The sequence below is a fragment of the Myxocyprinus asiaticus genome, chromosome 5 (assembly GCF_019703515.2).
Source record: "Myxocyprinus asiaticus isolate MX2 ecotype Aquarium Trade chromosome 5, UBuf_Myxa_2, whole genome shotgun sequence".
NCBI lineage: Eukaryota > Metazoa > Chordata > Actinopteri > Cypriniformes > Catostomidae > Myxocyprinus > Myxocyprinus asiaticus.
The window spans coordinates 52,559,624-52,574,146 of NC_059348.1; the positions used below are offsets into that span (position 1 = coordinate 52,559,624).

Below are 14,523 nucleotides of genomic sequence, written 5' to 3' on the forward strand. Positions count from 1 at the left end.
AAATAAGTGTTTATAAAGTCATAATCAGCCGTTTTACCCATGATTTTTAAGTGAATGAAACGCACAGTTGTTCTAGCACCTCTAGTATACATTTTACCAGGCAACTGCGGCGAAATGTAGAACGCAGCACGTAAATTTTAATTTGCAAAAATTTTGTCAGCCAAACTGAGAAATCGGGGGAGAAGGGCCTTGGTAAGAGAGGTGACCAAGAACCCGATGGTCACTCTGGTTGAGCTCCAGAGTTCATGTGTGGAGATGTGAGAAACTTGCAGAAGGACAACCATCACTGCAACACTCCACCGATCTGGGCTTTATAGCAGAGTGGCCAGACGGAAGCCCCTCCTCAGTGCAAAACACATGAAAGCCTGCTTGGAATTTTCCAAAAAAGCACCTAAAGGGCTCTCAGACTGTGAGAAACAAGATTTGAGATTTTGAGACTGAACTGTTTGACCTCAATTCCAAGCGTCATATCTGGAGGAAACCAGGAACCGATCATCGCCTGCACAATACCATCCCAACGGTGAAGCATGGTGGTGGTAGCTTCATGCTGTGGAGGTGTTTTTCAGCAGCAGGGACTGGGGGACTGGTCAGGGTTGAAGGAAATGAAAATGATAATGAAAACCTAGTCCAGAGCACTCAGGACCTCAGACTGGGCCGGAAGGTTTACCTTCCAACAGGACAATGACTCTAAGCACACAGACAAGGCAATGCAAGTGTGGCTTAATGGACAACTCTGTGAATGTCCTTGAGTGGCCCAGCCAGAACCCGGACTTGAACCCAATCGAACATCTCTGGAGAGACCTGAAAATGGCTGTCCTCCGACAGTCCCCATCCAACCTGACAGAGCTTGAGAGGATCTGCAGAGAACAATGGCTGAAAATCCCCAAATCCAGGTGTGCAAAGCTTGACACATCATACCCAAAAATACTTGAGGCTGTAATCGCTGCCAAAGGTGCTTCAACTAAGTACTGAGTTAGGGGTGTGAATGCTTGTGTCAAAGTGATATTTCAGTTTTTCTTTTGCATAAATTTGCAAAATTATAAAAAGAAAAAATGTTTTTTTCTTTGTCATTATGGGGTATGGAGTGTAGATTGATGTGAAAAAAATAATAATTTAAAGAATTTTAGCATAAGGCTGCAACATAACAAAATGTGAAAAAAATAATGATGGGGTCTGAATACTTTCTGCATGCACTGTATCTATATACATCTTGACTGTGTGAGAAAACAAGACTTTTAACATACTAGTTTCTTTGTACACCAAACACTTACATTTTCCCAAATCCTTCCCCCAACACGTAAGTGTGCACACATAATACACACTTGCTGTCCTGCTTTCTGTCTTCAGAGGGCTTTGCATCGTGCTGTGCGGCACTACACGAGTAATTGGCCCATGATGGAGTGTTGATTGCTTTACAGCACCTGGGGAGTTCAGCACGCATTAGCATTCAATAAATTCACAGATGCATACACAAACACACACACACCCACACATGTCAATCGCTGTAAACAAGTATATCAGAAGAGGCTCTCTACACTTGTCTTTTTGTGTCAGATGTGACTGGAGTTTTGGTACCATGAGAATTTGGCCAGTTCAGTTGAATTAAATTCATTTGGACATTTTTATAGGGTTTGCTAAAATGACATGCACCCTTTCATGATGTACCATAATATTTACATAGTCCTAAAAGTTTCATGGTGTCTTTGACTTCAGGACTTAAAATAAAGTCTTGTTAATACCTTTTTAATGTTTTCACTAGTTTATTTAATATGTCTACTAAAAAAAAAATGTAAATTACTTTAGGGGCAAAATTGTCCCATTTGGTAGAAACGACGCCTGTGGGATAGTCATACGTTTTGAAAAATTGATAGAAAACATTTTCACACTACAAAATATTGAAATGTTTTATGTTTGTTTCACACTTCAGATTATCATAGTTTTAAACATGTTATATTTTGTATTTTTATAATGAATTTTCATAGTTTAATATTGAAAGTGTATGTCTGGGACAAAGCTAAAACAGTAAAATCTATAGCCTACATAAAAGGCATTTGAACAAAATTATATAAAACCTAAATATATACTGTATGTAAAAGTACATCACTATCATTTTATTTTATTTATTTTTTTTATTTTTTTACAAACTGAGGTGTGTCTACATTATTTTCTGTAAAAATCAATACTTTATCCAATATATATCTTTAAAGGAATATTAAAGCAAATATCTGGGTTGCAGTGAGGCACTTACAATGGAAGTCAATGGGGCCAATTTTTTTAATGTTAAAATACTCACTTTTTCAAAGTATATCCACAAGACATAAACAATATGGGTGTTAACATGATTTTAGTGTGATCAAATCTCTTACTAACCTTTTCTGTGCAAAGTTATAGGCAATTTTACAACTCTGTTGCCATGACGATGGTAATGTCAACAAACCCTAAAATGACTAAAAATGATGATTTAAACAACTTTACAGCTCACATAATACATGAGTTTTAACAGAAGAAATTAACAGAAGCTTCACCTTTCTGTGTTTAAACCCTCCAAAAATTGGCCCCATTCACTTCCATTGTTAGTGCCTCCCTCGATTTTTGCCTTTTTTAAAAGAAAAAGAGAAACGAGTCTAAATTAATTTTTGTGGTAACCAACATTATGCTACAAATGCTGTCGATTGAGCTTAATTTGTATTGAACCCGGAATATTCCTTTAATATCATGAATGAATGAACGATATAGTGCTTTTCTGAACACTACTCTCAAAGCGCTTCACACAGTGAACGGGGAATCTCCTTAACCACCACCAGTGTGCAGCATCCACCTGGATGATGCGACGGCAGCCATAGTGCGCCAGTATGCTCACCACACACCAGCTATTGGTGGAGAGGAGAGGGTAGAGTGATAGAGGCAATTCAGGGATGGGGATTATTAGGAGGCCATGATTGATAAGGGCCAATGGGGGGAATTTGGCTCAGGAGACCAGGTTCACACCCCTACTCTTTTCGAGAAGGGTCCTGGGATTTTTAATGACCACAGAGAGTCAGGACCTCGGTTTAACGTCTCATCCAAAGGATGCTGCCTTTTTAACAGTGTGGTGTCCCCATCACTATACTGGGTCATTAGGACCCACACAGACTGCAGGGTGAGCACAATTTTGCTAATGATTCTTATTAATATGAAAGAATTGTTTATAAACCTATGTTGCCATCTGAACATTTAGCAGCATGTTGTAAACAAAGCGCTCTCATTAACAATACATGCTAATGGTTCATCTTATAGATAAACATGGTCAATATTGACGCATGTATAGATTACACACTCTGTCCACGTCGAGATGCAGTCAGTTGGTGTGTGTAGTTACTGGTTCCCCAAACACAAAGCTGTCATCTTCAATGACTCACCTCTCATATCAAAAATCAGACATTGCAGATATTAATTACTGTACAGAGAACATAGATTGCGTTTGATGTGCAGGGTGGCTTATTTTGCACAGTTGGGTGAATTCAGATGGTTGTTGCTATAGTGACGTGATTACAGTAATTATCTATGCTAGAGTGCATTTGTGTTTGTTTATTCATTTTAACATCGTCGTTTGATAGAAGCAAATTTGTTTTTGTTTTGTTTTTTAAATGTAATACATGCTTCTAAATGTCATATGGTCTCACTAACAATAAAATAATAGCCCACCATCTTACAACTATGACATGATACCATGGTAATACCTTTTTTTTCCTTTTTTTTTTTTTTTGGACATGCACCATGTTAATATCTAAGTTGAAGTACCTTGAGGTACTATGTCAATAAACCCAAGATGGTTGGGAAAATCGTAATTATTCAATACCATCGAAGTATACATCAAAGTACTTTGGTATTACCATCAGCTACCAGGATCTTTAACTTAACATAAAACCAAATTAAGTGTTTGTTTTTGTAGTTTGTGTATTCATATAATGTTGAAATATTTTCTACAATAAATGTTTTCTCTCTCTCTGTCTGTCTGTCTCTCTCTCTCTCTCTCTCTCTCTCTGTCTGTCTATCTCTCTCTCTCTCTCTCTCTCTCGCTCTCTCTCTCTCTCTCTCTCTCTGTTATAGTTGATGCAGCAGCAGGCAGCGATTATGGCTGCATCTCACGGAGGTTATTTGGCACCCAGTGTGGCATTTCCCGCGACACAGATTCACCAGGTGGGGGCGCTCAACATGAGTGGTTTGCCACCCACCCCCATGACGCCTGTTTCAGGTGAGTCTGATACACGTCTATAAATCAAATGACTGCCGTTTTAACGCTTGAAATACAGTACTGAGCGTGTGTTCACCAAAATGAAGATTGCAATGTCCGGGGAGATTCTAACATGCCCCCCCAAAAAACATCCTTCAAACAAGATACATTTACTTGAGAAGCCAGTCTTGTTTTAAGAGAAATCTAACAAAATTTCAATCTGGTCTTGTAGAATCCTGTTACTATACCTACATTTTTGCAGAAAGATTTTTCCGTGGCTCGTTGTACATAACGCAGCAGTTTCCTGGTGAAATGATTGTGTTCCTCACACAATGCTATCTTATGACATCAAAACACTTTTACTATAGCACATGATACATTTTAACTTTTCATCGACATTTTCAAGCTTGTTCAAGTTTGATCAAATTGCGCAGTAGCTCAACTGATAGAGTGTTGCACTTGCAATGAATGCGAAGGACCGAGGTATGAGTCCTGAAGAGCACGCGAGTCAACACATGAGCCGAAAGTGTCATAGAAGCACCACAAAATAACGCGGTTACTTTGGCAATCGTGTTTTCATATCATATTTGCTTTTATGGCACTATCGGTTAGGTTTAGGGAGGCAGGTTTTGTTTATTTAAAACCCGATAGACCATTAACTTTAAAAACCTCATCTGTTTGGGAGAAAATTTTATTTGCCTTTAGCGCCACACAGTGGTCATTTCACCTCTGAACTGCCGCGATACGTTTGTTTTGTTTTTTGTAAAAATTACGCCATTGGTTTTACGCGACAAAGAAAAATAGACTTAATTTAAAGGCAAAACAAGTTCAGTTTTCTTACCCCATTTGTAAATATAGTCCTGTTCTTGTTGTAATCATAAACCTCTCTAAATTTAGAATTTGAATTTGAAAGAAAATCGTAATTTTAAAGATTTCAAAACAAGACATAACATCATTTTGCTTCTCAAATAAAAATATCTTTTTTTAAGAGAAGATAAAACATGAAACAAATACTTTTTGCAGTGTGTTCTGTTAGGACGGTTTACTGGCAGTAAGTATCACTGATTTACGCTCTGTTTGTGTATCAAACCACAACTCACGCTGAATATCAGCTTTCACTCCAAACTTTCACTCATCACCTGATCAATGTCTTGGACTGGAATACTGTAGAGATTTCTATTGATCCGTGTTAATCGATGAGCTGAATGTGAACCACATCTCACGGATGCATTTCAGATGCTGACTGCTGATACTGCACACACACAAACACTGCCGCAGGGTCTCGCTCTTCTTAGCAGACGTTTAATAAGAGGGACACAGGATATCCACTGGGTCCCACGAGGAAACAAGCTCTAGAATATGAGAAGCATTTTAACATTCATTCTCTGGCCCTTATTTAGAAGCAAACTTTAGATGTGTTTAAAGTTACTATACTGTAGAGGTTGTTTGAATGCTAATAAATAAATAAATACAGCTATACAATGTAATGCGAGATGGGGCAGCGCAAACTCTATAGAGCACTACAGCCATTTTGGTTCCAGAAGTACTTTTTACATAATAATTTTTTTTATAGGGATTTCGTAAAATCCTTCATAAAAGCATTCTAAGCCATGAACCAAACAAACAAGCTCCGAGGTGAATCAAAACATTACAAACTTTGAATTGAAGCAAAAAAATATTTGAACATTGGACAGAAAGACAAAGACTGTGTACTTAACATCTTTAATGAGGGAATGAACTACAATCCCATGAAGCATTGCGATTTGACGTGTTCGAAATAAAAACAATGGAAAATTATACAACTACGGATTCAAAGTTGTTGATTATAAGTATAGAATCAATATATTTACAGTTGTGCTGAAAAGTTTGCATACCCTTGGAGAATTGGTAATATATGTACCATTTTTAAAGAAAACATGAGTGAGCAGGCAAAACACATTTCTTTTATTTCTTATGGGATTCATATTCAACTGTAGGTTATAACAGAATGGCACAATCATAAAACAAAACATGGCAACAAAGACAAAAATGAAATGACCCCTGTTCAAAAGTCTGCATACCCTTAGTTCTTAATACTGTGTATTGCCCCCTTTAGCATCAATGACAGCATGCAGTCTTTTGTAATAGTTGTCTATGAGGCCCCAAATTCTTGCAGGTGGTATAGCTGCCCATTCGTCTTGGCAAAATGTCTCCAGGTCATGCAAAGTCTTTGGTCGTCTTGCATGAACCGCACGTTTGAGATCTCCCCAGAGTGGCTCGATGATATTAAGGTCAGGAGACTGTGATGGCCACTCCAGAACCTTCACCTTTTTCTGCTGTAACCACTGGAGGGTCAACTTGGCCTTGTGCTTAGGGTAATTTTCGTGCTGGAAAGTCCAAGAGCGTCCCATGCGCAGCTTTCGTGCAGAAGAATGCAAATTGTCTGCCAGTATTTTCTGATAACATGCTGCATTCATCTTGCCATCAATTTTCACAAGATTCCCCGTGCCTTTAGAGCTCACACACCCCCAAAACATCAGTGAGCCACCACCATGCTTCACAGTGGGGATGGTATTCTTTTCACTATAGGCCTTGTTGACCCCTCTCTAAACATAGCGCTTATGGTTGTGACCATAAAGCTCTATTTTGGTCTCGTCACTCCAAATTACAGTGTGCCAGAAGCTGTGAGGCATGTCAAGGTGTTGTCGGGCATATTGTAACTGGGCTTTTTTGTGGCATTGGCACAGTAAAGGCTTCTTTCTGGCAACTCGACCATGCAGCTCATTTTTGTTCAAGTATCATCGTATTGTGCTCCTTGAAACAACCACACCGTCTTTTTCCAGAGCAGCCTGTATTTCTCCTGAGGTTACCTGTGGGTTTTTCTTTGTATCCCGAACAATTCTTCTGGCAGTTGTTGCTGAAATCTTTCTTGGTCTACCTAACCTTGGCTTGGTATCAAGAGATCCCTGAATTTTCCACTTCTTAATAAGTGATTGAACAGTACTGACTGGCATTTTCAAGGCTTTGGATATCTTTTTATATCCTTTTCCATCTTTATAAATTCCATTTCCTTGTTACACAGGTCTTTTGACAGTTCTTTTCTGCTCCCCATGTCTCAGTATCTAGCCTGCTCAGTGCATCCACGTGAGAGCTAACAAACTCATTGACTATTTATACACAGACACTAATTTAAAAATTGCAATTTAAAAAGCCACAGGTCTGGGAAATTAACCTTTAATTGCCATTTAAACCTGTGTGTGTCACCTTGTGTGCCTGTAACAAGGCCAAACATTCAAGAATATGTAAACTTTTGATCAGAGCCATTTGGGTGATTTCTGTTAACATTATGATTTAAAAAGGAGCCAAACAACTATGTGATAATAAATGGCTTCATATGATCACTATCCTTAAAAAAAAGAAGTTTTTTTGCAGTCATATTTTCAAAATCAATGCCAAAATTTCACAATTTCTGCCAGGGTATGCAAACTTTTGAGCACAACTGTAAAGTATATTGCAAATTATGGAGATATATAAAAAGATAAAAGTAGTTTTGCAGGGCTCTATTGCCATTGTTTGTTTGACGCAATTCTCTGATTAGTGGATCATTTCCCTTCGGGATCATGGGTAGTGTAGTTCTTCACCAGGAATTCTGCTATTTAACACGATTTTTAAAAAATGAAGTTGAAATAACACAGACTGATGGCTACAACAGAAGCAAATGCCATCAATTAACAGCCTTGGAGCTCAAAGTAGGTCTCTCTTTAAAGGTTTATACTGTAAGTCATCGTTAAAAAAACAATTTCCCTATGTAAAAGAAATTAAATGGAACCAGACTTCCGGAACCAGACTGTTGCGTGCTATTACACCAGACAGCAAAAAAGTAAAAATGATTACACACATAATTAACATGTTAAAAGGTTAGCCAATCTGGTTAGTTGCATAGACTTCTTAAAGGTACAGTACCAAAAACAGCCTGTTTTTTGTGTTTTTGTTTTTTTAAGAAGGGTGTAAAATGGGCATGAAGACTACATTACAGGTGCTTTTGTTGCAATAAACATTGACTAACATTATAAGTGAGCTTCTGGGAAAATAAGAAGATGCTAAACTAGATTTTGGCATTTTTGCATTCCTAAACTCAACGCCACAGTGCCAGGGTGTTGCTTTACGGTTGCTAAATTGTTCTGTGTAGTTGTAAGTATGATGTTATGTGGTTGCTAGGGTGTCCCTGGTGGATGTAAGGTGTTCACTTACTGGCCCAAGTCAAAAGAGCTCCCCCCCCAAGTCTGAAGATTTGACTAGAGACCCTCTTTCAATGTAAATCAATGGGATATTTCACCCTCTTTGTCGTTCCACCAGGCAAGGTCTGATCATTTGAAAAGTATTAACACCCCTCTCCTCAGCAAGCCACATGTTTTGAGGTGTCATTCATGTATGTAGCACAAACAGTGTTGGAAGAGTTACGCATCAAAATGTAATACTTAGGGATATAAGTTTGTACAAATCCCTCAAATCAGTCTGAGCAATAGTAATAGCGATGCTTGCACTAACAAGTACCACTTAAAAGGCTTATTTTATGTGATTGTTTAATTATGTAAACATTGATCTGTTCTTTCTTCTAATACATAACCCAAACGGCTCAAGGCACATTTTCAAAAATTTTCAAAGGCCTTATTCCCCCAAGTTTTGTAATCCATTTGAGTCTTGTGTAATTGTACGCTGTCTGAAATGCCAGGCTTTTGACTGACAGCCGTAATCATCTCCCGGTCGAACACCTCTGAGCACACACAGAACAGATGCTTTCATCTGCAGAGTGGATGACCTTTACTCAGAGCTGTTCTGGGATCAGAGTTTGCATTTAATATCTTAATGAAACTAATGATGCGACCAGCAGGAAGTTGATCTTAGAGCAGTGCACTCTGATGCTTCATGGAAATGTGCCTTGGGTCACGGCCCCCTGACAAACACGGCTGCTGTTTACCCATATTACATTCTTATGCAGAACACAAAAAGCGATATTCTGTAAAATGTTCAAGCTGTTTGTTTTCCATCCAATGAAAGTATACAGTGGCCAGGGGCCGTCAGGCTCCAAAGAAGCACTATAAAATAGATATGATTTGTGTGCTTTATTCCAAGTCTTCTGAAGCTATACCATAGGTTTGTTTTGAGGAAGAAGTTCCCCTCCACCTTAGATTAAATTCTCATTCACGCTTGCCATGTAGCAGTTTGTGCCAAGGGCTTTTGCCGTCACTGTAGTCAAACACTGTTTTGTTATTAATGCAAATGTCCATTCCAGATATCAGCAACTGAATTACAACTAGTACACAATTTCATGTTCATCTGTACATTTATTTCAACATGTTAGATTTGGTATTTCAGATATCTTAATTTCAAATTTCAGATATCAATCAATTGAAATATAATTCATGGAATATTACCAGTTCAAAACATGTTAAGCTCAATCAACAGTTTTTGTGGCATAATATTGATCTCAAAAATGTATATTGAATCAGCCCGCATTTACTTTAAAAAAGCTAAAATCAATGTTACAGAGAGGCACTTACAATGGAAGTCAATGGGGCCCATTTTTGAAGGGTTCAAAGGCAGAAATGTGATGGTAATAATTTAATTGTATCAAATCCTATAAATTAATTCTTCTGTTAAAACTCACATATTATTTGAGCTGTAAAGTTGTTTAAATAATCGTTTTCACTGTCATTTTAGGGTTGTAGTGTTGTAGGGTTTGCGGTGTCATGGCAACAAACTTGTAAAATTGAATTTCTCTTTTATTTATATATACTAAAACTGAAACAGCCACTTCCGGGTTCTTTTGGTAGCCCAGAAAAGAACTGCTGTCTATGGGCACTTCACTCAAATTGCGCTGAAACTGCCCAAAAATTGCTGTTTGTGGGCTTGAAACACCCTGTTTTCCACGGATTTTTGGAGATTAGTGCTTCTTCAAATTTCCACCAGATCTTTGCATCAGGAAAAACTCAGGATTTTACATAAATGATGATATTTCACGGGTCACCGTCACTGTTATCGCATCTACTCTATTAGACACAATTGACCTGCAGCAGCTGATGGTGGATATTAACTTTTTTATTGAAAAATATCATGCAAAATCCAGCGGCAAATGGCTGTTTTTAATTTCCAGTGTTGTCAGGGTGACAGATATGAGGTCAGATATAATCTAATGATGATCTTATATGACCAGATGTAACTGGAGGAACGGGACCCATCTCCACCACCGCTGTGCATGGACTACTGTTTCAGAAAGGATTAGTGAATAAAAATAATGTCATACTGTGAAAATAATTTATTTTTATTTATTTTGAATCCAGTAAATAATATTGTTCTATCAAAAATGACTGTAAAGTTTTAATATGGAGTAGGATCATATTGAAGTAAAATATTATTTATTATATGTGGGTTAATAATTTAAGCAGTTAAGACAAATATTGTATGTCTGATGGTAGTTTTAATTTCTAAGTACACAAATTCTTAGGCTTTAGAAGTGTGTTAAATGTGTGAGGATGTGTATTCATCAACCTGTTACATGTCCAACATAATCATACAGGCTCATTGAACCACGTTTAAACTTGTTTTGCCGATAATTCAGAATTAATTTTTTCACTATAAACCATAGATATTCCTTTATAATAACTTTTATTAACATTAACAGACATTATTACATTCTATAAAACTTTAAAGATTAAAAAAAAAAATTTCCCCAATTTGAAATGCTCAATTTCCAATGTAAGTCCTCGTGGTGGCGTAGTGACTAGCCTCAGTCCGGGTGGTGGAGGATGAATCTCAGTTGCCTCCGCGTCTGAGACCGTCAATCTGTGCATCTTATCAAGTGGCTTGTTGAGCGCGTTACCGTGGAGACGTAGCGCTTGTGGAGGCCCATGCTATTCTTCGCGGCATCCATGCACAACTCACCACGCGCCCCACCGAGAGCAAGAACCATATTATAGTGACCACAAGGAGGTTACCCCATGTGACTCTACCCTCCCTAGCAACCGGGCCAATTTGGTTGCTTAGGAGACCTGGCTGGAGTCACTCAGCACGCCCTGTATTCGAACTCACGACTCCAGGGGTGGTAGTCAGCATCAGTACTCACTGAGCTACCCAGGCCCCCAAAGTTTAAAAGATTATTAAAACTGCAGCGCTGCCTATTTCCCCCATTGCAATCTGCTGCTCGAAAGAACCTGGAAGCACGGTCATTTTAACTAGTGAAATGACAAAATGGCTTGCAATATTTTGGGGTGTGTACATAGTGACTCTTTGGGACCGCTGGAGAGAATGTGTAATAGTACACTCTTTTCTTATCACTGACCATTTTAGATAATGTGTGAACACACACACAAACACACGTATCTACACAGCAACACCATATACTGTATACCTGGGTTCCTCAATAGGCGGCCCACGGGCCACATCCGGCCCGCGAGAGACAAATGTTATTACAATACTTTGTTATATTATCCTTAAGAACAATAACAATATTAATGCTAATAGGTCTAATAATTGAACCTGCAATTAGGGAAAGTCCAGGAGATCCTGTTTGGAGATGAGCGGGAACAGCTGACTCGCATGGAGGACATGGAGATCTAGATTGTTCATTAAAGCAGGCAAAGTTGTGTAGTTTTGTGTATCTCTATACAAACAAAATGTTCATAATTGTTTGAATATATAAAACAGGCTACTAATACTGAGAAAAAGAACTAATTAAAAAAAGATGAATATTTATGCATGACTCTTTTAATAATAAAAACAACAACAGTAATAATAGCAGCAGCACAAAACATTTGTCTACATCGACGGCCGTGGCCCTTGACTTTGTATTGTTAACAGAATTTGGCCTTTGATAAAAACTAATTGGGGAACCCTGCTGGATACTATATACATATACTTGTATAGCACCCACCCTGTTTATTGATTTGATTTTACTCTGACCACCCACTGACCCTTTTAGGTATTAGAGAGAGAGAGAGAGAGAGAGAGAGAGAGAGTGTCTGTGTGTGTGTGTGTGTGTGTGTGTGCGTGCGTGCGTGCGTGCGTGCGTGCGTGCGTGCGTGCGTGCACTGAACTTAATCTTTGGAGTCTCTGGAACAGACAGTTGTAGACATAGCAGTGTAATTTATCATTGCATCATGGGACATGCACCAGAAAGCGCTGCAAAAGATACAGAAGCTTTCCTGGGCCTCTTCTGTCCCACACACACACATAAAGTGTCTCTTACACCGTATAGATGTGCAGAATCCATCTTCCATAAAGAGTCTATATTTGGCTTCTGTCATGATGTGCCTCTGTGCATCATTATATGTAAATAATCTCATTGTATGTTTAGCTTGTAGTCAAATGCTGTATATACAGTACACTATACTCTGTGCATATCTTATCTAGTTTTATAACACAAAATTAGTGTCCAGTTAGATTTTCTGGTCCATACTTTTGCATATTCTGGCCAAGAACTTCCAACCTTGAAAGGAAGAGTATGATGATCATGTAATATACCAAACACAGTGGTCAAGAAATATTTAATTATGGCTGTTTTTTGTGCAAGAAACCTCGACTGATGGTGCATCCCAAACTGTACACTTCTGCACTATTTTACATCATTTTAGAATGGAAGTACTGCAAATAGTATGTTAATACTAAAAATGCAACAAAAAGAAGTGTACTACGAGTAACAGGTGATGCACTTCTTCAACCGTTAAAACAGAGTGTGGAATGTTGGACACTTCATACACTCAGAGCTCGCGGCTTGCCGTACATAGCGGAAGGGACAGAGTAACCTGGCTGCGTTGGTGGTCTGACAAAACAATTGTAAATAATGGAGAATGTAGCAACTAGTTAAACTTCCGTGAAGACAGCACCTTGCTGTGTAAATATGTAGCCTATATTGTTTAAGGTACAAGTGTTGAACTGAGGATGGCTAACGCGCTAAAGCTAGTGGCAACACATCTTGTGCATTTAATATTTATTTATTTATTTATTCTACAAAGGGTCCTTGACCAAGATGGTCTAGAAGTTCAACGAGATGTCAACTGGCTTTTAGCCCCACTGGTTAACCACCTAAACCAGTGTGGACCAGCTAGATACCAGCTACCAAGCTGTTTTAAGCTTGATCTTCCAGCAGAGAACAAGTGTGTTACACATGACTGGACAGCACAGAAATACACAATATATTTGATTTAGCTTCTACTCAAAAGCTCTTTGTAGATTTGACAGAAAAGAGAGCATTACTATGAGAGACCGTCACACACCCTTCAAAGTCTACTACACACACTGTATACTGCACAAATATATAGTAGAAATGATGGTATTTCTCTCTCTCTCTCTCATAATTTTGTATTGTCTGGAAATTTCTCTGCGATTTCATCAATTTTTAAACTTCTAAACAATCTACAGAAGGCTTACTTGTGCTGGGATAAAAAAAATTACATATTTCAGCTTTAATAATGATATTTAATGTTAGATTACATTATTCACTGTAAGTTAAGAAACGTTACCAAGAAAACAGACTAGCATTCATTCAAAGTGTGTGTGTGTATACAGATTTGGGTGGTAGACGAGGACATTTTTTTAGGTTACAAACTTCAAATCGCTTAAAAATCATACTAAACAATGTTTTTTGAAAATGTAAAAATGCAGAACGTTTTTTGTGAGGGTTAAGTTTAGGGGTAGGGTTAGGGTTAGGGGATAGAATATATAGCTCGTACAGTATAAAGATCATTATGTCTATAGAAAGTCCTCATAAGGATAGTCGCACCAACGTGTGTCTGTGTGTGTGTGTTTTGCACTCTTGATGTTTGGTAGGCTCACCCCTTCATGACTGTGTGTGTTTTTTCTGCATTGTGGCTGTTTTTCCAGATTTTATATAATAAATAATGAAACAAAATCTCTGATTTTTAACGTTTTCCATTCATTTCCTATGGCGGTCACTTTTGACCGGGAACAGTACAAGTGTAACCTTTTTTTCTACCACTTAGACAGGAGGAAAAGTCACCTAGCCTCGTACCTGTCAGATTATGGAAAACAAAACAAAACTGATTTCAGTAAAAAATGACTGAACAGTGCATGAGGGTTAAATAAGTGGTTTCTAAACAGTAAAGTTTTGTTATAAACATCCAGCCCTGACTCAATTATTTTAAACTCAACCTAAACAAAAGTGCAAAATGAAAAGGACTTTAAATAACAAAAACAATAAGGCTGGACTAATTTGGACTGAAAATTTTTATTGACACAAAGCACAAATTTCCCTTTAAAACAAATATGGCATTGTTAAATATTAGCGAAACTCTAGCGGCCCTTTCTCACCACAG

At 38.1% G+C, this 14,523-nt stretch overlaps 1 protein-coding gene across 3 annotated transcripts in view; it reads left to right on the forward strand.

Moving 5' to 3' along the window:
* Nucleotides 1-14,523, forward strand: part of LOC127440676 (CUGBP Elav-like family member 5) — a 224,955-nt gene that overhangs the window by 168,763 nt on the left and 41,669 nt on the right. For all 3 annotated transcript variants that reach the window (XM_051697413.1, XM_051697410.1, XM_051697412.1), the window contains exon 7: nucleotides 4,090-4,234. In XM_051697413.1, coding sequence (XP_051553373.1) covers nucleotides 4,090-4,234 — 145 coding nt within the window. The remainder of the gene's footprint in view (nucleotides 1-4,089; nucleotides 4,235-14,523) is intronic.